Genomic DNA, 27,068 nt, shown 5'->3' with positions numbered 1-27,068 from the left:
AAGATATTACAATAGAGTCAAAAGCTAGAAAATGTGCACCCATAAAGATATCAGGAACTTTAAAAAGCAAAATATACTAAATATATAATTGAACTGTATCTAAGCAGAAAGAGATATCTACGCAAAGTTATAAAAGCATCAAAATTATGTACTGATATATACATACAAAACAATTTACTTAAAAGCTTAACGGTACCATCAGTGTTTGCAGTAAGCATGCAAAGTGTAGGGAACTGAGGCGAGGAAGGGAGAAAGGGCTGAAGATAAAGACACAAAGTATTAAATGGTTTATCTGGTTGAATTGAAATTCTATTTCTTTTTATAAGGAGAAAAGGTTTGCAAGAGAAGAGTCAAAAGATGCAGCATCGATTCTTAACCGTGGCGAATAGGAGAAGTTATCTTGTGGTGTTCTTGTGGATGCTTTTGCTTCACCAGGAGGAATGGAAGGGGGAAGAGGGAGAGGACTGGCTGAAGGGAAGAGGAAAGAAAGGAACCCAAACAAGAAGAAGAAGACGGAAGGAAAAGAAACGGGTAGAGGAGAACCAGAGACAGCCTCAGAGTCAAATGACTGTAGAAGTCTGGGCGGGGCTTCTCCAGGAGTCAGCAGGCAGACCCAGCTGAGCTCAGGTTTCCTTGTCAGTCAGGGCCCAGAGCTTCTAGGCAGAAGCAGAAGAATGCCTTGCCCTACCTACTGGCGACTTACACCTAGCTACCAAAGGTTTTGGGGTTCAGCCGTCTCCTGGACAGACTCTCCCCAGCCAGCCAGTCTACCCTGAGACCTCTCCCCAGTGCTCCTGGGAAGACTTGTGGGGCCCTAAGGGATCTTTAAGAACAGTAGGTCTCTGCCTCAGAGAGGGCCTTTGCTCCCAAGGAAGCATAGAAAAGGCCAGGAATTTGGCCGAGGGCTGTAAGAGCTTTCTCCATGACAACCCCCAGCTTCTCTGACCCTGGCCTAGGATTCTAGAAAGTTCCGGACCCAGGGCCTTTCTGGCCCAGGGCCTCCTTCCAACCCTGCCCCACAGAACTTCACAGGAGGTCGGCCAGCAGAACAGTTTCTTCACAGAAATCCAGGCTTCCTCCCACTGCCATGCAGAGGGTGACTTTTTTTGTGCAAGCAGGCTAACAGCCACCTTCTAGTCACTGTGAGAGATTGGACAGTCAAACAGTTAAAGAGCCCTCTGGACTCTCACCCCTCCTCCACATCAGCAACCCTTCAGAAACCACCACTGGCACTGCTGGCCTCTACCCTCTCAGGGTGCCCGCAACAAACCTTCCTCCTTCCTCAAGCCCAGGTCACATTTCGGGCCCTTATACGTGAGCCTTGTTCTTACTACGCTTCCTCACATCTCCACTGCACCCCAGCTATATTCTGCAGCCCTAAAAATCAGATCCCATACGACTGGGCTATCAGAAAGTCCACCAAGATCTATTCGGAGAGGCTACAGGTCTGTAGCACTCCTTAAGCAGCATGGTCAACACCCAAACTGCCCTTTCCAGTAGGAGCACTCTGAGACCACCCCATGGCGAGGGCTCACAGCACTCTCAGTGTATATTAAGACTTAGAGAGGCAGTTTTATATTTCTACTGCCCCACCTGACACCCCCAACTGAACTGTTAACTCCCCCAAGTGCAGGGTGCCTGGTTTGTCATATATATGGCCACTCCCCAGCAGAGAGTAAATGTCCATGAAATGTCGGCTCTCAATGTAGACAGACAGACACCGTCCATCTGGAGAAGTTAGACACACTTGCATGGCGGTGTGCAGGAAGACTGAACGAAGCTCTGGCAGATAACAATGCAAGTTGTGGAGAAGTCAATGAAACAAAGCAAACATAAGGCGGGTGGCCATTTCAAAAGGAGACTTTATCTGAAAGTGAATTTAGGGTCTGGAGAGAAAACTCAGCAGTAGACAGCATCTGCTGCCGCTGCAAAGGACCTGAGTCGGGTCCCCAGCACCAACATAACCGCAACCCTCTGTAACTCCAGGCCAGGGGTCTGAAGGTGTCTTCTGGTCTCTGTAGGCACCGGGTCCACGTGTGGTACACTTACTATATACATACAAACATAGCTCTCACATACATAAAATAAGCAAATTTAATTTAAAAAAAAATTTAAGTGAAATTGTAATACTAACATGCAACTGATTCAAAACAACTATGTATTTATTTTTAATGATAACAGATGAATATTTATTAGCCTCCGAATACACAGTCTCGGGAGTCTGCTGAAGGAATTTGAGATTCGAAATGGGCTCCAGCCACTCTGCTTGAGAGAGGAGAGTGGATGCTCTCAGATGGGCAGGCCTCCCTACCATGGGGCTTGATAAGCTACAAACAGAAGGGTCTTGGCAGAGATGCACGCGTCAGAGACAAGGAAGGAACCGCAGGGCAGACTGGCAATGCACATATGTACATACATACGTATGAGTGACAGACAGCTTAGCTGGAGGAAGGGCATTGATGTCAAGCCTTGAAAGGTGACAGATAGGCAACTCACATACAAGCGCGCTCTATAGTGTCCCTTACACTATCTCTGGTGCTCTCCTGTCCTAACTTCACGTTTTAGGCCTTTATGAAGATGTTTTCCTGAGGGTAAAGAATTTCCTCCCTGCGGGCTTAACAAAAAGTTGGTTTTTGAGAAATGAGGGTGGTAGCATTCAGAAAACTCCCTAGGAACGGCTTTGAACTGAAGGTTTCCTGGACAGGGTCCACCTCCCACTGAAAGTGATTTCACATTTGCTTTTCAGCCTATCAAATAAACCCACTAGGAAGTCTCCCCAGGCACAAGGACTGGCTCTGAGCAGCTTTCCTCTAATAAAGCTTTATTTATTAAATAGCTTTATTTATTAAACTAGCTTAAAACTGTACAACTCAAAAGTATAAGTTCCCGATGTCCAGACACCTGTCCCCTCACCTCCAAATTGGTAGACGAGAGACAGAGAGAGCTGCTTAAGGTAGGTTCAGGGCTATAAGTGTGGTGTTCCCCCCCCCCCCGCCCGCACACCCTCCCTGTGCTAGGAGATAGGAAATTACCCTTCATTTTCACGCAGTGCCAACCTCTGAGCACTGAGGCTTCCAAGGGCAGCTCCCAGGCCCTGGAATTTATGGGAAACGGTACATGGTGGGGTCTAAGAGCGAAGCAGTGTGTGTTGGCTCCACTTCGTGTTAGCACCATGGCCTGGGGAAAGGGCCCTGAAGTGGCATTTCATGTGTAATTTAATAAATAAAGCTTGCCTCAAGATCAGAGAGCAAAACAGCCGCACTGGTCAGCCTTACAGACCAGGCAGTGGTAACACATACTTTTGATCCCAGTAGCCACACTAGTTGCCATAGAAACCGGGAGGTGCCTGCCTTCAATCCCAGTGGTGCAAATCTTTAATCTCAGCCCTAGAGAGGATTATAAAACGGGAGGAGACAGCTCTCACTCACAGTCTCATTCTGAGATTCCTGGAGGCAGGATCGCCATTTCAGACTGAGGTCCAGGTAAAAGCCAGTGACTGGCTATTTAGCCTTTCTGGTCTTCGGGTTGAACCCCAAATTCTATCCCTGAGATTTTATTAATCATGCTTCAGGGACCATGTTTGGTTTCCTTGTCAGAGTTGGAAAATGCCACTAACCCCCTCATGAAGAAAACACAATCTCCTACATGAAGCCCTCCCTTAGGGCTGCTTATTCTAATGAGTGGTCACTGAAGCCGGGCTGTCCTCGTTACTGACAACCTGTTAAGTTTATAGCAACGGGTCTCCAGTGTTTACATCTGTGGAAGAGGCATAGGGACTGGCCAGTGTTTCAGTCCTCCTCAGTGCACAAACTATGAATAAAGTTCCCCCAAGTAATTATGGGCAAAAAATTACCCTCTTCATTTTTTCCCCGAGAGTTTGGAGAGCCTTGAGCTTGTCTGTGTCTGCCAGCAGGAGCTTCCCAACAAAGAACAGCACCATTAGTCACCCGAAAACTTAGCTGGAGGGTAGCATAAGGTCTACATAAAACACATCAGCATCTACCAGGAAAATACAAATTATCTGAATTATTACATTGTCTCCCATGCAGATTTAAGGCTGAAATCTAGCCAACAAGGGATGTGCCACATCCTAGAAATGGGTCACACGGTTGCAGCAAGCCACATGGTCTAGACTTCTTTCTGGCACTGTGATCAAAACACAGAGCAGAAGCAATTCAGGGCAGGAAAGGGTTCATTTCAGCTTGGAGGTCACAGTCCATCGTTTAGGGAAGTCGAGGCAGGAACTGAAGCAGGAACACAGAGCAATGCTGCTTGCTCACTCACTCCCCGCCTTTCTCATTGGCTCACTCTTAGCTAACTCTCTTGTACAGCCCAGGACCACCTCCATAGGGGGCGATGCCGCTCACAGTGGGCTGGTGCTATTCACACGGACTGGATCCTCCTGTACCAATTAACAATCAAAGCAACCCCCACAGACATGCCCACAGGCTAATCTGCTCAGGGCAATTCCTCCGCTGAGGCTTTCCACCAGGTGACTCCAGGCTGTACCAAACTGACGATTAAAACTATCTAGAGTGCCAAGTCTCACCCTGACCTGCCCAACACAGTGTGTTTTCTCTTTCATCCTTTAATGTTTTATTAGTCACTAATATTTTGAAATTTACGTATTTTAGAATCTGAATCTTCCTCTTCTCTCAAAAACATGCAAAAATAATAAAATAAAATAAAATAAAATAAAGATCCAGAGGATGGGGAAACTACTCCAGTACTCCATCCTTAGCGCATGAGGTAATCATGTGGGTGCCACCTCTAGGCATCTGAGTGTATGTCTGCTTGTAGCTTCTTGACTGAGCTTTGTTACTCCTTCCCTGCCTCCTGGGAAAGTTTTATGATACTGATGTTAGTCTAGCTTTTAATCTCCTCTGAGACATTATTGCCGCATACACTCTACCTTGTTGGGAGTTGCCTAGAAATCCCTAAAATGGGCCCCATCCAATACAATGGCACAGAAAGGGCAGCAAACACCCCACTTTAAAAACAACAAGCAAATACTTCTTGTTACGGTGTGATTCTGAAATTCCCACAAAGGCCAAATGCAAAAGGTGGGTTCGATGGCTTGCACACCTGCTAGGATGGTGGTGCAAGCCTTGGGAGGCGGAGCGCATTTGGAGGAAGCCAGGCCCCAGGAGGTGGTGCAAACCTGGGGAGGCTGAGCCCGGTTGGAGGAAGCCAGACCCCAGGGATGGCAGCATCGGGAGGCCTCCCTACCCCACACACCCTCTCGCTCTCTTCCCACCATGGGTCATATACAAAGTAACCTTTGATCCTTTATAACTTCATCACCTCAGGCATTGTGTCCCAGCAAGAGAAAGCTGATTAATGCACTTTTGTTTCTTCCGGAACATCTAGAAACTTCCTCTATTGCTAAAAAGAAATGGACAATAGACATAGCCAAACAGAATTTAGTGCTTCGTGTGATGGTGAATAAGTCCCAGAGGGAGAAAAAAGTAGATTCTTTGTGTTAATTTTTAAGGCTCCAAGAAATGTATTTAACCTCGTTGGGCTTTGTCTCTGGCAAGTCACAGTAGCCTAGCACAGCCAATGGGAAGACATCGCTCATCAGGTAGCATGACACAGCTTTGAACCATGACCACACAAGGACAAAATGGTCCTAATGCTAAATGATTAGCAAAAAAGTTACTTCAGTTTCTGGTTAAGTCAGCATATTTATTTAGGACAAGTGGTTCAGTGGGAAATTATGTGAAGCATAAGTGAGCTCATTTGGTGATTTGGGGTGCAGTTCACAGCTAATTCGTCCTGGCAGGTGCACCGGGGAACCAGTCCTCTCAGCTTAGGGGCACCACAGGAGCCTGAGAGAGCTATCCTATGGCTGGAAAAGCTGTCGGTCACAGCTGCTCAGGATGGCCAAAGTCAACTCTGGGGCTCCACCATTGCTCCAGATTCTGGGGATGTCACGTTGCTGCCTCCCAGCATGCCTGGGTCTGCCTGCTGGCTCCTTCGCAGCTCATCTTCGTGTGCAGGCAGGTGGCTTCCACCTGGATGAGCAGGCAGGCTGGGCTGCTCAGTCTCTGTAAAAAGATGTCAGTCCCACCATCTGCTTGTCTGGTTTGCAAGAATAGACTAGAATCTGGCCTTATTCAACCACAGATAGGAAAAATTTCTAGGCTCTAATCAGAGGAGGCAACCTCGAGGCAACACAGGAGAGCTTCGGTCACTAAAGAACAGGCAATGATGGGAGTATGAGGTTATAACACGCATGACCCTAGTCGGCGGCGGCAGGAGTCTAAAGTTATAACATGTATGACCCCAAGTGGGCAGTGACGGGAGTCTAAGGTTATAACATGTATGACCACAAGTGGGCAGTGACGGGAGTCTAAGCTTACAACACGTATGACCCCCCAAGCAGGCAGTGATGGGAGTCTGAAGCTATAACACGTATGACCCCGAGTGGGCAGTGACAGGCGTCTAAGGTTATAACACGTATGGCCCCTGGAGAACAAACTCTCCATCCTCTTTAACCTCTGCAGAGTGCATGTCACTCCCATGTCCCCCACTTTCTCCAGAAGAAACTGAAATGGACCCATGGATCTTTGTAAACTCTGGGCGCTGGGTCACTCATTGTCCTTGTGAAGAAATTCAGCTAAGCTGTGCTCCTGCAGGATTAGGAGGCGTCTCCTTCCTAATAATGAGTTCTTTTCACTGCCAGGAAGCTGAGGACAAATGCTGGACTCAGCCGTCGTAACCAATCCAAGCATTTGGGATAGACGGCGTTCTGATCTCTCTCCCATCTTTAATCCCCTACTTCCTCTTCTTTTTGCCCTGTTAATTTATTACGCAAAATTATCGTCATCAGCTTTTCAAACTAGTGAGGAATTGTCTTGTTGTGCTTCTAACATTTATTCATTAAAAAATATGTGACTATCACATCTAATTGCTTGATCTTACAGGAAAAATACTGATAAAAAATGAAAATTTCATCAGAAGTGGTGATACACGCCTTTCTTCCCAGCACTTAGGAAGCAGAGGCAGGTGGGTCTCTGTGAGTTCAAGCCAGTCAGGTCCACCTGGAGAGTTCCAGGTCTGCCAGGGTTACATTGTGAAATCTTGTCTCAATTTTTTCTTCTTAAAACTTTGATCACATGCATGAATTATATTTTTAAATGCTTTCTCCTCTCTCGCTACTTTAGGTAAACCAATGGGGTCATTGACGATTACAAAGGAAGAAATGCCAGTGAAGAGACCAGGCTGGAGAAACCTGGCAGCGCTTCAGCTGGTGTGCACCGGCAGAGCAGCTCTAGAAGCTGCTGGCTAGACAAGTCCCTCCACACAGACAGACGCTGTGAACTGGGAGGCAGCTATGCTTACCACTGTACCACCAATGCCTGCTGACACTGGGAACTGAAATCCCTGTCGAGCTTCCTGGGTCAAGCGGGGGAGGGGGGGAGGAGGATTCGGGTCTCTGCGAGAGTCTGCGCCTATGTGACACAGGCTAGCGGCTAGTGGTTGTAAGGGTGGAAGCAAAGGAGGGCTGCAGTGCCGGCGGCACTCCTGGTTTTCCCGCCAGAGCATCACCTTCCACGTTATCTGTCTCATCATGTCTACAGAAGGCAGAAGATCGCTTTCTTTGGAATCCAGTTACAAGCACGCTAGTGTGAGCGATCCCACATGTTAGAGGCTGCTGTGTGACCGTGGCGTGGGGGGCGTGCTGTGCAGGAAGATGGACAGTGTCTGCAGCTTTTAAACAGATCTGTTATAAACCCCCTTATTCGTGGAGCATGATTATTTAAAGACCACCCTTCTGAGCTAGCTGGATCACTCCGCAGCAAGGAGAAGGGTTGTTGTCGAGAGATGTGAGAGTGCACATGAGTCTGGCTGATGTGCATGGCCAGGACTGCGTACAGCGAAGACCTCTGGAAATGGATACCGGGATGGCACAACACACAGATGTGCAAAATGTCAGTTGACCAAAAGGTCAAAATGCTTGAAATGCATATGTTTTGTAGAAGCCTTGTAATGGACATGCAATAACGGGTAAATTGGAGTGCAGACTGTTTACCTCTAGAGTCCAGGAGAACAGTTAGAAAGCTACTGATAAAGTAGACAGGTCTGCTGGACATGCAACAGCTGTAGAAAAGGACTGTGACCTGAACATTAGTGGTTAAATCTGCCTCCTGCCTGCTCAGCACACAGACAGTCAATATCCCAAACAGCTAAGCACACCGGGAGAGATGAGACCACTGGGCGAACCAGCACAGAGGCTTTCTACTGCACAATAATGGGACGGATGCCATTCCTTCGAGTCTGTGCATTCAACCACAGCACCTGTTCAATGCCAAGGTCAAGGGAAATCCTTTTGCTTTATTACAGATCTTCCTCAGACTCACAAAACCCACCACAAAATCCAGTTGAGGACAGACAGTCCAAACCTAAGAGGAGCGGGTAAACTGAGTCAAGCACTTTACATGAATCTGTTTAATTCATCCTCACAACATCCTAGGTTTTGTGGTTACACCCTTGTCCGGATGAAGTAGCAGAAACATAGGAAGGGAATCAACGGGTGCAAAGTGTCAGAGGTTGCTTGCCCACTTCCTCGAGTACCTAGGAACACACTCTTCTTTACAGCAGTGACCACACCCAGAGAATGTGGAAATGAGCCTGAGCAGCTGCTGGCCCATGCCACCTGAACCAATTAGCTTTTGATTAAAATACCCCCCCAAATCTTCACCTCAGTCAGAATGGCGCCATCAAGAATCTGACAACAAATGTTAGAGAGGACTTGGGGGGAAGAGGAGCCTTTATCACTGGGAGAGGGGTGCAAGTTAACACACCAATTGCGAAAGTCAGTTTCCTCAAAGAATAAAAATAAGATTTCCACATGACCGAGCTCTTCCACCGTCTGGGCATATACCCAGAAAGCTTTATATCCTACTTGTACGTCCGTGTTTACTGCAGCTCCATCTAAGATGGCGAGGAAATGGAACAACCATCACACCCATCAACAGGAGAATGGAGAATGAAAATTCGGCATACGTATAAAGTGGAATATTATTCAGCTCTGAAGAAAAATAAAATCAGAAAATTAGCAAAAATAAAGAGATAGACTTAGAATGTGTAATATCAACTTGAGGCTGCCCAGTCTCCAAAAGGAAAAAGGAAGCTTGTTTTCCCGCAGATGAGGCCCCAGCTTGTGACGTATTGTGCTCGTGTGACAGCAGCAAGGCTGACAAAGGTGACAGGAAGGGTGGCGTGCAGGGAAAAGACACGAGTCCGAAAGAGGGCAGAAAGCAAATCGTTCTTCTGGTTTTAGCTCTGTTGTGTTTCTTCTCTTTAGCGGTGCATAAGCGCATCAGACTGCATTTTGATGGTGAATGTGTTAAAGCCTAAGTGGAACTCACAGCTTCAGGATGGCCATTCCACCCGCACAGAAGATGCAAAGAGTTGGAGCCTGGGCAAGGGTCTGAGTGCCTTCCTTACCCTACCTGTGCAATGCTTATAGTGAAGCTATTGTTTGCAAATATTTAAAAAGAAAAATGGTGAGAAAGGGAGCCTTCTATAGCATCAGGGTTCTCCTAGGATAGAAAGCAAGTGGGGGAGGAGAAGAAGAGTAGAACCCACATCCTGTGCCCATGCTGCCCTTGCTGGGAACATGGCGGCTCACCATGGGTCACGTCCCTGCAGAGTACAGAGAGGCTCTGTCATGAAGGAGTGTGAGTGGCATGGTGAGCCCACTGCATGCTCTCAGTGATGATGCTGTTCTAGAGCATTCTCCCAGCTCAGTACCACAGAGACACCTGTTAGACAAGCTGTCTACGGCCCTTAGCTCTGGGGCATGGCCTGGGCAGTTCGAAGGTACTCCTAATATATATATATATATATATATATATATATATATATATATATATATATATATTATACATATATCCTAATATCCTAATATGTACATATATTATACATGTATTCTAATATATCCATAGGAAAAAGACAGCTCAGTCATAAAAATGCACACCTCTCTTTGAACTGGACATGTATGAATATAAAATGGAATAAACAGAATTACTGGCTCCATGAACTCCATGGTGGGCTGAGCAAGCGATAAACCCAGCAACGAGGCTCCAGGAGAGAATGTTATTTGTTTGTTTATTTTTTGTTTTGTTTTCTGTCAAGAGAGAAAATCCTCAAATGAATAAAGATAACTAAAGAGCTGAATTCCAGAGAGAAGTTTCCCTGACCCACAGGGAGACCTGTAGCTCTACCAAAATGAGACCTTTCTTATCAGAGGTCAACATTACAGTCAGTTTCATAACGATGCCCATTCCTTTTGAAATTCTTAACTTCCAAAACCCATAGAGATTCTAAATATATATAAGTAGATATTTACATGTAAATATATAGCATTCTATAAACATAAACAAATGGATGTTATTTAACTCACGGAGGAATTATCTGTTTGGATCTTTCAACACCATCTGTTCACCTATAGATCCCTCCGCTCTATTTCTAGAAGCTTCCCAATCTCATATGGCAATGATATTATGATCAGTGCTGCAGACAACTATAAAAAAATTCTCAGATGCAAATCGGTGTTGATTGCTATAAATGCAAACAAAGCTCCATGCAACGTCCACAGCATCAGCCTGATGCATCTGGACTGCACAGCACAAACTCAGGACACTATCAGGTAGGGAGTTGTTAATCTGTCCTCAGCGGTGTAGAGTTCCGCTCCGAACGTTTGCGGTTCTTGGAGAAAAGTGAACAACCTCTGCCATCTGCACTACGAGGAGCGTAAATCACGTCTGAGCTCTCATTCCAGCATCACCTTTCATGTGAAGGCCCACACGTGCCGCTTCAAGGAAAGCTGCAATTAATTGATCCGTGCGGCTCTCTGCTATTGGCTGTTACACCACACAGCAGACGCAGCTCTGCATCATCTCACACTTGTGCACTGGAGATCAAATGTCTTCCCTGCATCCATCTCTGCTCTTTCTGCGCCTCTCTCCATCTGCGGTCCCTCATCCTCCCATCTCATCCCTGGCATCCTTCTTGTTTAATAAGCGTTCATCTGCCCTCACCACATCTTGGCCTTTTCCCCTTCTGCAATCAAATGGTTTCTTACTGCACACAAGCTAATATTGTGCATTTTAATTCTGTGAAGGTTATTTGCATAAATAAACACCATAACCTAATGACTTTAGAAAACTCACATCTAGAGATGTACATATTGATGACTAAGAAACCAATTCGAATATTGTTACTTGGAATCCTAAAGTATAGATGATAGATAGATAGATAGATAGATAGATAGATAGATAGATAGATAGATAGATAGATGATAGATAGGAGATAGATAGATAGTAGATACATAAATGATAGAGAGATGAGAAGCTAGACAGATAGACAGATGATAGACAGACAGACAGACAGATAGATAGAGATAGGTTAGGTTATAGATGGATGATAGATGTATAGATAGCAGATTCACGAGTGCGTCTCCTCCTTTGTGTCCAGCGTGTTAAGAAAGAGCAGAAACAAGACACACCATCACCATGCGCACAGTTATCATGTACCTTGGCTCACGTAGCTTATACCCAACTAGGGTATATAGCAGGTACACAGTGTGCCCTGGAGATGCCATGTGACTGGGACACATGATGGTCCTGCAGGAGCAGGGGAGGGTGTGGCCTAGATGTTAGAGGAAATCTGGAGACTTAAAAGATAAGGAGGGCTCAGCTAGGAGTAGAAGGCAAAGAACAGGGAGATGCTTCAGGCCATGGGGGCAGCCAGTAGGCACTGAGAGTAGGTGAGAAGATAACTTGGTGCAGGAGCAGCAGAGTCACCGTGTCTCCATACTAAATACTAAAGGACCAACAATCAAATAGCCAGGCCAGAAAGACGGCACTGAGTCAAGGACACGGAGCTTCTCTGGCTTATGATGGTAATGCTGTGTGCAGAGTAAGGGACAGTGAGGGGTTTCATTCTTCTACACGTAGACAGCCTGTTTCCCCAGCACTATTTGTAGAAGTAACTTAGTGTGCTGATGATGCAGACGTCACACCTGAACTGCTGTACCAGCCATGATGGAAGAGTCTTCCCACACATCTTTAAGACTAGGGATGTGACACCTGTGATGTGGTCTACCCTCGTGGCATCATGCCCAAAGGAAAAACCTCCTTGGTCCCTAGTGATAGATTTTATGTCTTTAGTAGGGAATTCTGAGGCCCTGGACACAGGCCAAGAAGGAAGAGTGTGATCTTCAGGTAGGTACCCCCTGTGGTCCATGGAGACTTTCCTCACTTCACATGTATGAACACGGCAGAGATGTGCCAAGTGAACGCATGCAAGCTGCCCAGGATATTCCTCAGAGCTAAGGACCTGTGGACCAGCGGGTCAATCACCCCATCACTGAGGTTCAAGAGGGGAGACAGATCTAGAACAGGGTAAATAAGGGGTATTGCCCTGGCAAGTTTTATGTCAGCTTGACTCAAGATAGAACCACTTGGAAAGAGGAAAGCTCTAATGAGAAAATGCCCCTGCCAGATTGGCCTGTGGGCATTTTTTTCATTGATATTCACAGGGGAGGGTCCAGTTCACTATGAGAAGTACCCCTCCTGGGCTGGTGGTGGGCCTGGATGCTATAGGAAAGTGGGCTGGGCAAACCAGAGGAGCAAGCCAGTGAGCAGCACTCCTCCGTGGTCTTTGCTTCAGTTCCTGCCTCCAGGTTCCCACTCTGACTTTTCCTTAGTGATGGGCTGTGATGTGGAAATGTAAGCTAAAATAAACCCTTCCCTCCTCAGAATGCAGTTGGTGTGGTGTTTATCACTGCAATAGAAACCCTAACTAAGACAGGTGTATTTCCTGAGAGTATCCCGTGGAGCCACCAGGCTGTTTAGGCAGCTTCGAAGCAAACAGAGTGGTGCACACAGCTCAGATAGCATTCTAGCTTACACACACTAGGTGAAAACAACCGAGATTCAGTACAGCGGGTACAAACAGACGTATCTGCTGTGCAATGAGCACAGCAGACGATTTCCGGAAGGAGGAACAGACTGAGAGGAGAGAGGAGTTGCCTTGGAAAGGGACCGAGAGACCCAAGACTGCAGCACCCATAGGAGAGAAACCAACGTTTCAGAAGACACCCGTTCACACTGCTCGCCTTGTTTACCATGCTCAGTGTTACTTTCTTAAAGTTAATCACCAATCAAATCACATATAACAAAATTAATACAGTTCAGAGAAAATACATGAAATCACCCTGAGGCATTGAAAAGGTTCTGGGACTTTAGAAAGGACAAATGTGCCCATCAGAGTTAGTCCTGGGCAGTGAGTAAAGGAGAGAGGGGAGGGGTATCTGTCGGGACCCACCTGGCCATGCCCTGATGGAAATGGAGCCTCCACCAAGCTTAGCCCAGTGCTGCCAAACATCTTAACTGTAGTGTTAAATGCTCTGGGCTCTGATTCCAAGATCACTGAGCAAGCTTTCAGCCATAATTTATTCTTCTTTAGAAATAAGATTGTGTAGAAAGAGATTCTTGTGCTGATCTCTGTGATCTATCTCATGCAATAATTATGTGAACTCTTTATATCGCAATATGACAACCAAGAAGGATAGAGGAATGGAGGTGGGGGTGGGGAGACTATCATCTTTGAAAATGAGAGCCCTAGAGAAATTATTAGCAGGGTCATGACAAAAATCAGTACCACTCCCATGTCCATTCTGGCCTACAGAGCTACATATGACTAAAGTGGGTAAGGAGGCAGGCATGCAAGGTAGGGGCTATCACAGCATTGTAAGGAGAAGATGATGGTGATAGAGGTTAAATTGTTTTAAATTAGGTATTTATTTGATATGTGTTTTCCCTCTCAGACTGTAAGCTCCCAAAAGGAGACGAGGTCAGCCTTTCTCAGCATACCCCAAGTATTTAGCACAGCATCTGACACAAGTAAAAGCCCAGGAAATATTTTTAAAAAGAAGGTATGGGTAAGGAAAGAGGAAACAAAATGGACAGGAGAGCTAACGAGAAAAGATTATGTTTGTTAAAGAAACATTTGAGTTGACAAGGCTAACTCAAAAATATCAGTAGTCCTCCTTTACACGGATGATAAATGGACTGAGGAAGAAATCAGAGAAACATCGACCTTCACAATATCCAGAAATAGAACAAAATATCTCAGAGTAACTCTAACCAAACAAGTGGAAGACCTGTATGACAAGAACTTTAAACCTTTGAAGAAAGAAATTCAAGAAGATACCAGAAAATGGAAAGATCTCCCATGCTCTTGGGTAGGCAGAATTAACAGTAAAAATGGCAATCTTACCAAAAGCAATCTACAGATTCAATGTAATGCCCATCAAAATCCCAGCAAAATTCTTCACAGACCTCAAAAAACAATACTCAACTTCATATGGAAAAGCAAAAAACCCAGGATAGCCAAAACAATCCTGTACAATAAAGGAACTTCTGAAGGCATCACAATCCCTGACTTCTAACTCTACTACAGAGCTACAGTACTGAAAACAGCCTGCTATTGGCATAAGAACAGACGGGAGGACCAGTGGAACTGAAGCAAAGACCCAGATATCAATCCACACACCTAGGAACACCTAACTTTTGACAAAGAAGCAAAAAATACAAAATGGAAAAAAGAAAGCATATTCAACAAATGGTGCTGGCATAACTGGATATCAACATGGAGAAGAATGAAAATAGATCCATATCTATCACCATGCACAAAACACAAGTCCAAATCAAAGACTCAACATAAAGCCAACCATGCTGAACCTCATAAAAGAGAAATGGGGGGTACACTTGAATCGTTGGCACAGGAGACCACTTCCTAATAAAACCCCAGTAGCACAGACACTGAGAGAAACAATAAATGGGACCTCCTAAAACCAAGAGGCTTCTATAAAGCAAAGAAAATGGTCAATAAGACAAAATGGCAGCCTACAGAATGGGATAAGATCTTCACCAACTCCACATCAGACAGAGGGCTGATCTCCAAAATATACAAAGAACTCAGGAAATTGGTCATCAAAATAACAAATAATCCAATAAAAAATGGGGTACAGACCTAAACAGAGAACTCTCAACAGAGGAATCTAAAATGGCTGAAAGACACTTAAGGAAATGCTCAACAACCTTAGTCATTAGAGAAATACAAATCAAAACAACTCTGAGATTCCATCTTACACCTGTAAGAATGGCCATGGTCAAAAACCCTGATGACAACTTATGCTGGAGAGGTTGTGGAGAAAAGGGAACACTTCTGCATTGCTGGTGGGAATGCAAGCTGGTACAACCCCCTTGGATGTCAGTGTGGCAATTTCTCAGAAAATTAAGAAACAACCTTCCTCAAAACCAAGTAATACCCCTTTGGGGTATATATCCAAAGGATGCTCAATCATGCCACAAGGACATGTGCTCAACTATGTTCATAGCAGCATTGTTCAACATAGCCAAAACCTGGAAACAACCTAAATGCCCCTCAACTGAAGAATGGATAAGGAAAATGTGGTACATTTACACAATGGAGTACTACACAGCAGAAAAAAAAATGACATCTTGAAGTTTGTAGGCAAATGGATGGATCTAGAAAACATCATTTAGAGTGAGGTAACCCAGACCCAGAAAGACAAATATCATATGTACCCACTCATAAGTGGCTTTTAGACATAAAGCAAAGAAAAACTAGCCTACAATTCACAATCCCAGAGAATGTAGACAGCAAAGAGGACCCTAAGAGAAGCATACGTGGATCTAATCTACATGGGAAGTAGAAAAAGACAAGATCTCCTGAGTAAATTGGGAGCATGGGGACCTTTGGAGCAGGTAAAAGGAGAGGGGGAGGAAGGGAGGGAAGAAGAAAAAAATATAGTTCATAAAAACAAGAAAAAAGAAAAGGAATTAAGCTCAAAAAAAAAGAAACGTTTGAGTTGAGTTGATAAAAGAATGAATACAAGAATATAAAGGAAGAGAGACCCAGGTTTCTGGCCTGTGATCCCAAGTGGGCATGGCGTCATCTGTCAAGGGTAGGGGACCCTGCAGATGGTTTAGGGACACTGACCATGAATTTAGTTTGTAAGTGCTGAATGCCATACACTATTGCATATCTAGGGGGAGTATTCAGTAACGTTGAGCTTACAGACCCAAAGATGATCACTGAAAGTTCATGAGAACATGGATGGGATTTCATTAGCATGAAGAAGGCAGCTGATGCTGTGCCTGAGGATGGAGCACCCCAGGAACAGAAGCATCTGTGGTCAAAACTTCGGGGATACCAACTTTTAATGGAGAACCAGAAGATGACTCCACAAGAAAGGCCCAAGGGCAGCAGCTAGAGATAGAGCACCATGTGACCCTTGACCCAGGGGAAAAGTGTTTCAAGAAGGAAATGGCAACAAAGCCAAGTTCTTCTAAGATGTCCAGGGCACAGTGTTACAGTTTAAGAATTTCCATCAGGAAGGCTGTGGAGGGAACAGGGGTGGAGAGACACACATGACAGGGGATTAGATCAGTTCTGAGACCCAACTTTGGTGGGGCAGGGTTCTTAGCATGTTTAGCGGTGCCATAATGTCCCCCGACACCTGGAGAGATTCTTTAGCCCAAATGAAAGAGTTTAATGAGCGGGAAGCCATGATTTAATCCTTGTTGATATGGTGTCCTCCATCATCCTCACAGAAGGTAACCAAAGAGACAAGTGAGCTAGGAACACTCCAGAGCCTCATCCACAGTAGACCAGACGTGTCAAAAATGTCGTCAATAAGCATTGAGCTAGCTAGAGTAAGCACTCAAAATTCAGGCCGATGGTACATGTTCAGTCAGAATGTTATCTCTCTCTGGGAGGGGTCAGGGGATCCCAATTATCTTGGTGAGAATCCACAGGAAGGACACTGTCCAGTGCAGCAAAGAGCTGATTTGAGGGTGACTTAGAGAAATCCTACACGTCAGAATCTTGCTACCCAGCCACCCACAGGCTCTGTTAAATAAAAATAAAAAGATTAAATATTAGAACAAGAAAAGGAAGCGCCGGCGTATGGCTGACTGATCAGAAGCAAGAGTCTTTTAGGGGTTATCATCCATCTAAGTCCCTACTTCTAGGTTCAGCATTGGAGCTGTTAAGGACCAGATGGTCACAGCATCCCAGACCCAATGTTGCTTTTGATGAACCAGCGATTCTGAAGGGGCCAGACCCTCTCACTCCCTCTGATAGTTTCAACACACTTTGAAGGTTGCTTTCGCTGCTGTAACAAACACACCCGAGGCTGAGCTGATTTTGTTTGCAGTTCTCCAAAGCCAAGTGCTTGGCAAAAGTGACTGCACGGTGTCTGGTGAGGTCTCATGACGGCCATGCAGAACGGAACTGGAGGAGACATGGGGACATGTCTTACAGCAACCCACATGTCTTACAGACACCTGACTCACTTCCCCAAACCAGAGTACCTCCGGGAACCCTCAGTTCATTCATGGGGTACAGGCTCCATGGTCTATTCAGCTCTCACTAGGTTCTGCCTCTGAGACCCCACCGGCTCTCTATAATACACATGGGGACAGAGGCTCTGTTACCCATTTTCTGTGTTAACTTCACTGAGCCCAAGTCCAGCTGAAAGAATGGTGGTCTTCTACGCAGGAAGAGCAACAAAGCAAGATTCCTCCCAGTCCATTAGCATTTGCCACCAGATCCCCACTCTGTGTGTGTGTGTGTCTGTCTATCTGTCTGTCTGTGTCTGTGTCCTGGGAACATGAGGAGGGGATGAAAAGTACCACAGACATAAGGAGTCACAAAGCCACACGTGGAAAGCGCCAAAGCACCCAGGTGTTCTCGTCAGTCTGGACTGCTACAAATAAGTGTGTACGAATAAGTCATTTTTGACAACAGAAGTTTATTGCTCATAGTCTGAAGGCTGGCAAGGCCAAGAGCAAGGTCCCGGCAGATGCTGTGTCTAATGGGGCCTATTTATCACACGTGGCACTTTCTATATGTGTCCTCACATTGTAGAGCGAACAGCTGAGCTCTCAAAAGTCTCTTTCTAAAGGGTCCTCGTTCTGTTCACGAAGGGGCTGCCACCTCTGTTTCAGGGATTCAGAGTCAACATATGAATCTAGGGGTGGGCATAAGCATCCAGTCCTAAGACAAGGGACACAAAATCTTCTGTGGCACCCAAGAGGAGGTCCTCGGACACCTTTGAAGTGACACTGGATCCAACTGAACAGAAACTGCAGTTGGTTGGCTTGTTGGGGGCTTTCTCTTCGGTTGACTGGTTGTGTGGTTGTGTGGGTGGGGGTTGTTCAGGCAGTTTGTTGATGGGCTGGGCAGTTGGATGGTAGGGTGGCTGGTTGGGTGGGTGGGTGGCTGGTTGGATGGGTGGGTGGCTGTGTGGTTGTGTGGGTGGGGGTGATTCAGGCAGATTGTTGGTGGACTGGGTAGTTGGATGGGTGGTTGACTGGTTGGGTGGGTGGCTCTGTGGTTGTGTGGGTGGGTGGTTATTTAGGCAGTTTGTTGGTGGGTGGTGGTTCCTGGGTGTTTTGTGGTACTGGTGATTGAGCCTAGAGCCTTGACCCACGAGGTGTGCCTTCTACCACTGAGCCACTTTCTCAACCCAGTCTGTTTGTTTTGGAGAGAGGTGCTTGGTTGTGTTTTATTTTTATTTTTTAATCATACCCTGCCAGGGAATTTAAAGGTCACCATGTCAAGCTCTCTTGCTCACACATGGCAAATGAGTAAGGCAACCTCAGCAAAGAAAGCGACCTGTGTACAGCGAGCAAGAGTCACGTTTGGCTGTGATACCTTCTCTCCTCACAGCAAAGGACTCCGGGGGTCCAAGAAGTAGAAGCAAGCCCTGTAGCAAGGCTTTTGAAATATTTTCATTTAAATATTGATCATTTAAATATTTATTCATTTATTTACTTATTTGTACTTGTGTACAGACATGTGCGTGTAAGTGCATGTGTATATGTGCTTGTGTGCATGTAAGTGCATGTGTATATGTGCTTGTGTGTGTGTGAAGTTCAGAGGACAGCTGGCAGGAGACACTTCTATCCAGGGTCTTAGGGATCAAACTCAGGTCCTCAGGCTTGGTGGCAAGTCACCTTACCTACTGAGCCATTTTGTTCTCTCATCCTTTTTAAAACCTTTTTTTTCTGACCTTACCATTTAAAATTTGCTGCATTTCACAAGTCATGTGAAAAGGCAAATCCCAGCATCCTTTGATTCAGATCAGTCTCTGTTTCTGTTGAACGATCATCAGAGGCACAAAAGAGAAACTAACATTTACAAACTCCGCTCCGAGATGTCCACTCGGAGATGCCCCGCCAGGTCACGGGCAAGCCAGCAGGGCAATGATTGAGATGAAATTAAAAGAGTAACTTAATGCAGCTAACCTTCCATTGCCAGGAGTTTCATAAACCACTATAACTCAACCTGAAGGTCCACACAGAGGCCATGTTTAGCAGAGATTTACCTAGGCATAGTCACAGGGTGCTACACGAATATCATTCTGGGGTGTACGGGTATGCATAAAGACTGCAGGAATGGTTGGGGTTCTAAAAGCTAATTGACCTTCGTTTGAAATAGAAAAGAAACTCTAAATAGAGCGTAATTAACGGTTTTATTCCCTATATAAGAATATTCAAAATTATTGAAGTCACCTAAATAATGTATCTCTTAACAGACTGCAAAGAAGCTAAATGAAAGAGGGAGTGGGAGGGGAAAATGGAGAGAAACATCAGCCCACCCCTTCCCCCAGCGTGACGCCATGAACATTTATTCAAATCTCCAGATACCTTTTGCCTGCGTTCTGAAAACCAAATCCAGACAACTGCAGTTGAAGAGACTTAGGCCTGGGGTTCACTGCGGTTCCATCCCTAGCTACGTCCTACTCCATTGGAGCACTGGGCAGACCTAGAGCCTGGTAGCCCCTCATAGACCCGTCAAAGTCCTCACCTACCTCAGGGCGAGGTCTTAAACCTACAGAAGCAGACACCCAAAGAGCCCGTCAGCTCCATCTCGGGAAACATCCCACGGGAACCCTGAGCCCTGCCTTAGAGGTGTTTTCTCACTGGAACGTTCTGATGTGACAGCATGAAGGACAGCAGCTAAGTGGACCCTGAGGTTTGCTCACTGGTTCCGCTGTGGAGCTCCGTCTGGTGTCTTAGAGCATTGAGAAAGAAAGGTGGAAGAGAAGCCAGGGAAGGAGAAATCAGTACTCTCGGGCCACAGGTCTGTCATGGGAGCTAGCAGAATATGTAAGGAGCTGTGGGCTCCAACTGTGACAAAGACATCTTTCTGTCCTGTGTTCTGTGCTACTCTCCAGTATCAACCCACAACACCGGTCCATTTGGTATTCCTCATCTGTGCCAAGTCATGAGGACTTTTCTTTGTAGCCCCGTTTTGTGAAGAGCTGCGTAATAAAGGGGACCGTATATGTAGCTATGCTTTCTTCAGTGTAAGTTCAACACAAAGAGGCATGTCTTCCCATGCGAAGGTAGTCATTGCTTTGGAATCTGTAATGGTCCCAGCCTCTTTTAATTACATTGTCTCACATAGAATGTGTTTGTGCAGAAAAAGCCATCCCAAGCTTGTCTTCCCATTGCTAAAACTTCTCTAAGAGTGGCCTGGGGTTAGGTCTCTGTCTGAAGACAAAGAACTGAGGAGCAGTCCCCAGTAGAGAGGCCACAATGCTGGCTTGGATGCAAGGAGACAGAACTTCTCATTCCTGCAAGACTGTGGGGATTTTGCAAAGAGGAGAATGGAGGCTCTAGGGCCCCTTCTCTTTCTGTGGTCTTGATGTGAAGCAGCCTTCCTGAACCCTGGCCATGCCACACTGTCTCATTAGACCAGCACCGCCATGCCAACAGCCAGGTTAGCAGCTCACATTTTAAAAGACATAGTTTTGGGAATCTCAGGCAAGACACCCCCGTGCCACACTCTGACATAAAGATTTTCAGAGAGTCACCAGGCACCCTTTTCTTCCACTGCTGATGCCAGGACTGGAATCCCCGGGCCCTAGCTGAAGCTTCCGGAAGCTGTAAAGCCAGGAGAAGCTTGTCTGAGCATTAAAAGCAAAGCTCTCCACTTAAAAGGAGGCCAGAGTCCTCGAGACAGGGTAACCAGTTAGTGATGTCTGGGGTGGGATCCCAAAAGTCACACTTCCTGTCTCCATGACACCTGCAGAAAGAACTTAGTGTCCGCACGCCGTCTCTCTTTGTAGAGAAGTGATAACTTCGGGAATATTTGTGCACTCATCTCCAGATCAATATTTATGATTTCCCAATCTCTCGGACACTCTCAAGAGTGTAGTAAGTGGTGGGGGGGAATCCTGATGGTGTGGGATCTTTGTCTTTTTAATGGAGATCGACCAGCAATCAAACGTGGGGCTAAAATTATCAGGCTGCCTTAGTGCTCAGGTCTCTGCCATGTGGGGCAGCAGGCTGAGATTTGTATTTTAAAATAGCTTGACAAAGTAGATCATGAAAAATGACCAAGCAAATAGAATCTATGGTTCTCTAGGCTCTTTTGTGCTCTCTCTCTCCCTCCCTTTCCCTCTCTCTGTTTCTCTCTCTCTCCCTCACCCCACATACACATATCCACATACAGGCCAAACAAAATTTCTGCCTTCTATAAATAATATCTTCTATCCTGTTTTCCCTTACTAATTTATAGTCATCAAGAGGAACTAGATACTAACATTGCTCAAAGGGATGGCAAATACAATGCCATATTCTACTTCATGGCTTTTGTTTACAAGAAACATTCTAGCAATGAAGAAGAACCAAGTTGGCCTAAAGATGATGGCAGTGTATGGTCCCCAGTAAAGGGTTGATAGTGTTCTCTTTAATAGATAAGCAATAAGTTCAAACCAGGGAAATGGCTTGCTACTTAATGCAAAAAAAAAAAAGGATGTAACAAGGAGAAATTAAATTTTCCTTCCCCAGCTAAACAAAAACTCTAGGTTTTACCTTTCAATAGCCTAGATATGGTCAGAGATCTCAGAGATCAAATGGATTCTCCCTAAGGGGAAAGAGGCTCAACCATCAGCTACTCAGCCAACTCTACACCCTAGTCAACAACTCTGAAAGAGATGCAAGGAAAGGTTTATGGGCTGGAAGCAGCCAATGACCTTAAACAGACCTACGGGCAGCTCAAGGGAGCCAGGATCACTTTGCTTCCACCTCCCACCGCTTGCCTGTAACAATATAAAAGCCAGCTCTTCTCTTGACTCCAAGCACTCTGAATTCCCATAAGGAAGTATCACTTTTCAGAGAAGAAAATCAACACATTTTCCTGGACATCCAACGACGGGAGGTGGGAGAGAGTCGGGTCACAAGGGTCACGGGGCCTTTTACCCAGCACGACAGAACGGGATGGAAGGTGTGAAACTGAAAAGACTCCAAACGGTTCTGCCGAGCCGAGGGAGGGACACACCTCCACTGTGTGGGCGGTAAGGTTTCACCTCCGGCGTGCAGACTTAGAAATGAATAACTTCACCGTTATCAAAAAAAGCCCGGTGTGACTTGTGCAACCACACTCGAAACAAAATGCTGAAAAACTGAGTCCCGAAGGTCTAGAATCATCAGTGGAGGAGCTGCCGAGTGGATACCAGGATGTTTTAAACACAATTAATTGCGATAGCAAAGCTTATTAAGGTACCAGGGCCAAATTCAATGTATTAATGACACAGCATTGCTGGGCTTAACCAGGCAATGGTAAAATGCAATAGAAGCTGTGAATTCTACTTACGTTGTGCTAAGAGAAAGAAATATTAGACTTGGCTCCAATCATTGCCCCCAGTTCAGAGAATGCCACTCAAGAAGTCCAGAGAAGAATCCCTACTGGCCACCGTAAACACACGCCATGTTAAGACGCATGGCTCCCGCAATGTGGATTACTGAATGCTATGGACCTGGACATTGAAAAACAAAAGTTTACCATGGTAAACTGGTTTTAGCAATAAATTAAGATGGCAAGCTTAACTGTGCCTTTTACCTAACACTTGGATGAGACTTAACATTGCCCTTTGCAATATACCTGGACATTTGACACAATTGACGGAATACAGAATTGTCCCCCACCACGATGTGGAAATCTAGATGGCCGTAATCCCAGCAACACTGCACTGACATGCTGCACTGACGTGTGGCATCACTGCTGTCTGAAAAGTGGATTTGGCACCACCATGGCATTAACCATGTACAGACATCAGGAGCCGCCACTAGGCAATGGGACGCTGAGCACCCATTAGTCATCCTCACAGAGAAATACGGGTCTAGGCAGATCAGCTCAGCTGAGAAAGACTGTCACAAGCATGCTGTGACACCAAGACTTCTAATAAAATAGGTTCAAACAATGGCTCTGACATCATAGAGTCGAGCTGACTTCAACTCTGAAAAAAACACGGTGTCCTACCTGTTAGCTCATCTATGCATATATTTTCAAAATATTCTGACATTTCTCTAGAGAGAACCCTAAGAGGCACACACCATGGTTGAAAATACAGACACTCAAAGACACATTATCTTTCAATATATATATAGTCAGCTGTTGCTTTAGCAAGTTCTGAAGGCAGATTACAGGTATCATTCCCGTTTTTCAAAGGCCAGAAACACGCGACTTTAGCAGTAGGCTGGTAAACTCAAGTGCTATCCCAGACTATATTAGGGATAGCGCTGGACCAAATCACAAAGTTTTTAAAGCATGGAATTCAGTTCCAACTTTAGCTTGTATCCTCTGGCCGAGTTGTTCAAACAAACGTTATCGAGTAGGAAAGGGCGCGCAGATGTGCCGTATTAGCCTGAGAGTGAAAGTAACTCAACCACTGATACTATCTGGAGTTCAAAATAATTGGCGCTTTCCAAAGAAGCATTGCAGCACATTTTACAGATAAAGATGCTCAGTGTGCGATAGGTAGGTTCAAGCACCACGGAGCAGATACGTAGACAAAAGTGCCGTCCCCAGACCTCACCTCTCCTCAGCCTGATGGGTATCACCAGCCTCCTCCCGCATCCTGAATCCTTGGCCACACACAGTTCTCAGTCCCCTGCCAATGGGTTTCCAAATCAGAGGGAGAAATAGCAGACCAGATTAGGAAACGGGATGTCACCATAGAACGAATGACTGTGGCCTTAGTAAATATTAAAAAAAAAAAAATAGGAAGCTGCCTTCACATAGAAAAGAAGTAACATCATCCCGAAGAAAGAAAACCTAGAATGCTCCATCCCATGTGTTCACCAGGCAGAAAGCTCTGGAAAGTTGACAGTACTGCCCTTTTAACTTAGAGATACTTTTCTTTTCTTTCTTTCTTTTTTTCAAGCTGGTCTTAAAATGTTAGTGTAAAACAACTGACTTGAAAATCAAGCACAATGTCTCAATTCTCTCCTCATTCAATGCCTATCGTTGAATTTTTTTAAAAAGCTGCAGTGTCCAGCTGTGTAAATGTACCTTCTTGGTCTCCCAGCGCCAGAAAGGCTCTAAGTTCCACAAGGCCCCTCCATCTAGCTGACATCTGCCTTCGGAAAGAGGCAAGGGTTCTGAGAAAGGCCACAGGCTCTTCAGACAAGCCCAGCCTTGGGCAGGCTTTTCTGGGGCCATACCCACCCTATGCTCCCACTGGGATGCTGGGGTTGTCAAAGACTGGGAATCCGGCCCCTGGACTCAGCTGTTGACAGATCGGGCTCAGCTATGCCAGGCTGTGTGCTCCACTCTGCTGCCATTCCCTTCTACCCGAGTTCTAAAGCGTTGTCACCATCAGCAGAACAGCAACATAAAGGACTCTTGCTTACATTAAAAAAACCAAAACAGGTTATCCTATGCCTTTGGCATTAGCAGACGCATTGGCAGAAAACACTGTCGTACATTGGGGGGAGGGGGTGCATGCGCACTCGCCAACCGGAAGGCCACAGCCCAAGCCCTACTTTCAGGGCTGCTTTCCTCAGTCTCAAACACTGTGACGATCACCCAGGAAACTTAGCTTTATAATCCTCTACTCAGATGAATAAAACCTTGCGTTCATGAGACATAAAATGCCAAAACTGCTGGGAAAGGGAACGCAGGTGACCTCGGAATCGGGAGAAAGGACTGTTGAGTTCCTGCTTGGAGTGTATTTGTCACAAGACATCCAACAGAAAGAAAAGAAATACATTTCTCTGCTTCTCCATCAAACTGGGACAAACTGTAACCTTTCTAGGGACAGGAAGATCTGAGGCTAAAGCTACCATCCATTAGGGTACACATAGCTTTGCCTTGCCATCCCGTCTAGTTCCAGAGAATTATTCAAAGGGCAATTAAGATTTATAATCCAAATGGTCTCAAAATCATATCTCTGAGAAGTCAAGTCCAAATTAAATCAGCCCAGGCTTTTAGGTTCCCATGATCACATTTTCTCTTTTGAGCGAATGCTTTTCGACACTCAGAACTTCTCCTCTTACACGGCACATCCTCAGAGCGTCCCTGCAAGCAATCACCCCAGCAAAATCCGATAGATGATCCAAAAAGGGGAAGTGGTCCAACCCCAAAGCTTAGGAAAAGGCATCAAGGGAGAGAGCCTCACTTCCTACCACCGGTTTCTGAAAGTCCATGATTTTAGCCTCCTTTCTGGTAAATATTACTGAAACTCACATAGCACACACAGTATTTGACCAAACAAGAATGCTCCACTATAATTATCATGTATGGACAGCCTGCCACACACCCTTCAGAACTTTGAAATGAGATGCACGTGGAGACAGGATATGCGTGCATTTGTGGTTATATATTTCTCTATATATGGGATCTTAGTGTTGCTCTTCACCAGCTGGTATAAACCAGTGAACCGGACAGGTAACTGATAGATGCCATCCCTGTGGTCTCATGTCTCACAACGCTTGGAAAGGCATCCACACCCGGGGCATATACCTGCCTAAGCTCTGAAGTGGAGGACAGAAAGAAGAAAAAGTACACGGAACTCACATTTCAGTGATGTTCTCCGGGTCGACACTGTTAGGTTCCAACCTTGGAAATGCCACGATGCCAGGAGAAGGCTCCGTACACCAAATCCTAGAGGCACTGCATTTGCAGGACATGGGGCAGGCGAGAGAGGCCCTCCAGAAGCCCACAACCAGCCAACATAAGCCCCAGAACCGCGCCATGGCGGGTCCATGCCACTTCGGCCAGGGCGACATCCCTCGCCGCCAGTGCCAGTCAGTCGGAGTGCTTGTCCCTATGCTGAGCCTGGCGTCCCCCGCCGGAGGGGGGAGGCCTTTCCTGCGCCCTCTTGCTGCTTGGTGCCGGTGGCCTCCCGTGGAGTGGAGCGTACCAGAGGCTGAGCCTGTCTGGGTTGAGCAGGTTGGAGCAGGCCAAAGGGTTCACAGTGGCCGGGACATCGCTGGCCGCTGCTCCAAGCCACAGGGCGTCTGCATGGTCCTACACGCCAGGCACCACACGGTGGATCTCCCTGGACTCTTTGGGTCGTAAACCGGCACGGATATCGGTGCGCACCTCAGGGCTGAGGACAAACAGACACGGATGAGACCAAGCTTAGTGATTACACACCACCAACTGGGACACAGTCCCTCGGCGCTCTCCTCACCCCCACCAGACCCAAGCCTGTAGAATGGATGTCTGAGTGCCCAGCTCCCGCCCCGGAATCAACTTGCCCCACGGTGGCCCCCCAGTGTGCGCGCCCTCCCTCCAAGGCTGAGGCCGAGGCAGGAGAGGTCAGGAAAGGGTCTTTCAGAGCAGATCCCATGGCACAGGCCAAGCCAAGGATCCTTTAAAGAGGAGTCGGAGCCTGCAGCGGCGACGGGGCCCCAATGATGCTGCAGAATCCTCCCCGGCCGCTGGGCGCGGGGAGTGGGGGGAGCGGGCAGGTGGCGCGGCACGTCCCACCTGGGGAGCAACTGCGGCAGAGGGACAGTGCCGGCCGAGGCCACCGAGGACTGTCCGTGAGGCTCACCCGGCCTCCGGCCCCAAGCGCAGGGATCAGAGCGCAGCAGCAACAGCAGCAGCAGCAGCAGCAGCAACTGGGCTCTAACCCGCTGCTGCCGCCGCCTCTGCTACTGCTGGCGAAGTGACGTGAGGGCTGACGCAGAGCAGGGGCAGAAACTCCAGAAAATTAG

General features: G+C 46.4%; 1 protein-coding gene across 5 annotated transcripts in view; it reads right to left on the bottom strand.

Annotated features, from left to right (window-relative positions):
• Positions 1-26,132, bottom strand: part of Ntrk2 (neurotrophic receptor tyrosine kinase 2) — a 322,706-nt gene extending 296,574 nt beyond the window's left edge. For all 5 annotated transcript variants that reach the window (XM_038333524.1, XM_038333525.1, XM_038333526.1 and 2 more), the window contains exon 1: positions 25,921-26,132. In XM_038333524.1, coding sequence (XP_038189452.1) covers positions 25,921-26,132 — 212 coding nt within the window. The remainder of the gene's footprint in view (positions 1-25,920) is intronic.
• Between the last annotated feature and the right edge of the window lie 936 nt (positions 26,133-27,068).

This window comes from Arvicola amphibius, chromosome 6, assembly GCF_903992535.2.
Source record: "Arvicola amphibius chromosome 6, mArvAmp1.2, whole genome shotgun sequence".
NCBI lineage: Eukaryota > Metazoa > Chordata > Mammalia > Rodentia > Cricetidae > Arvicola > Arvicola amphibius.
The sequence above is the reverse complement of the archived record's forward strand: the minus strand, read 5'-3'. Positions and strand labels throughout refer to the sequence as shown.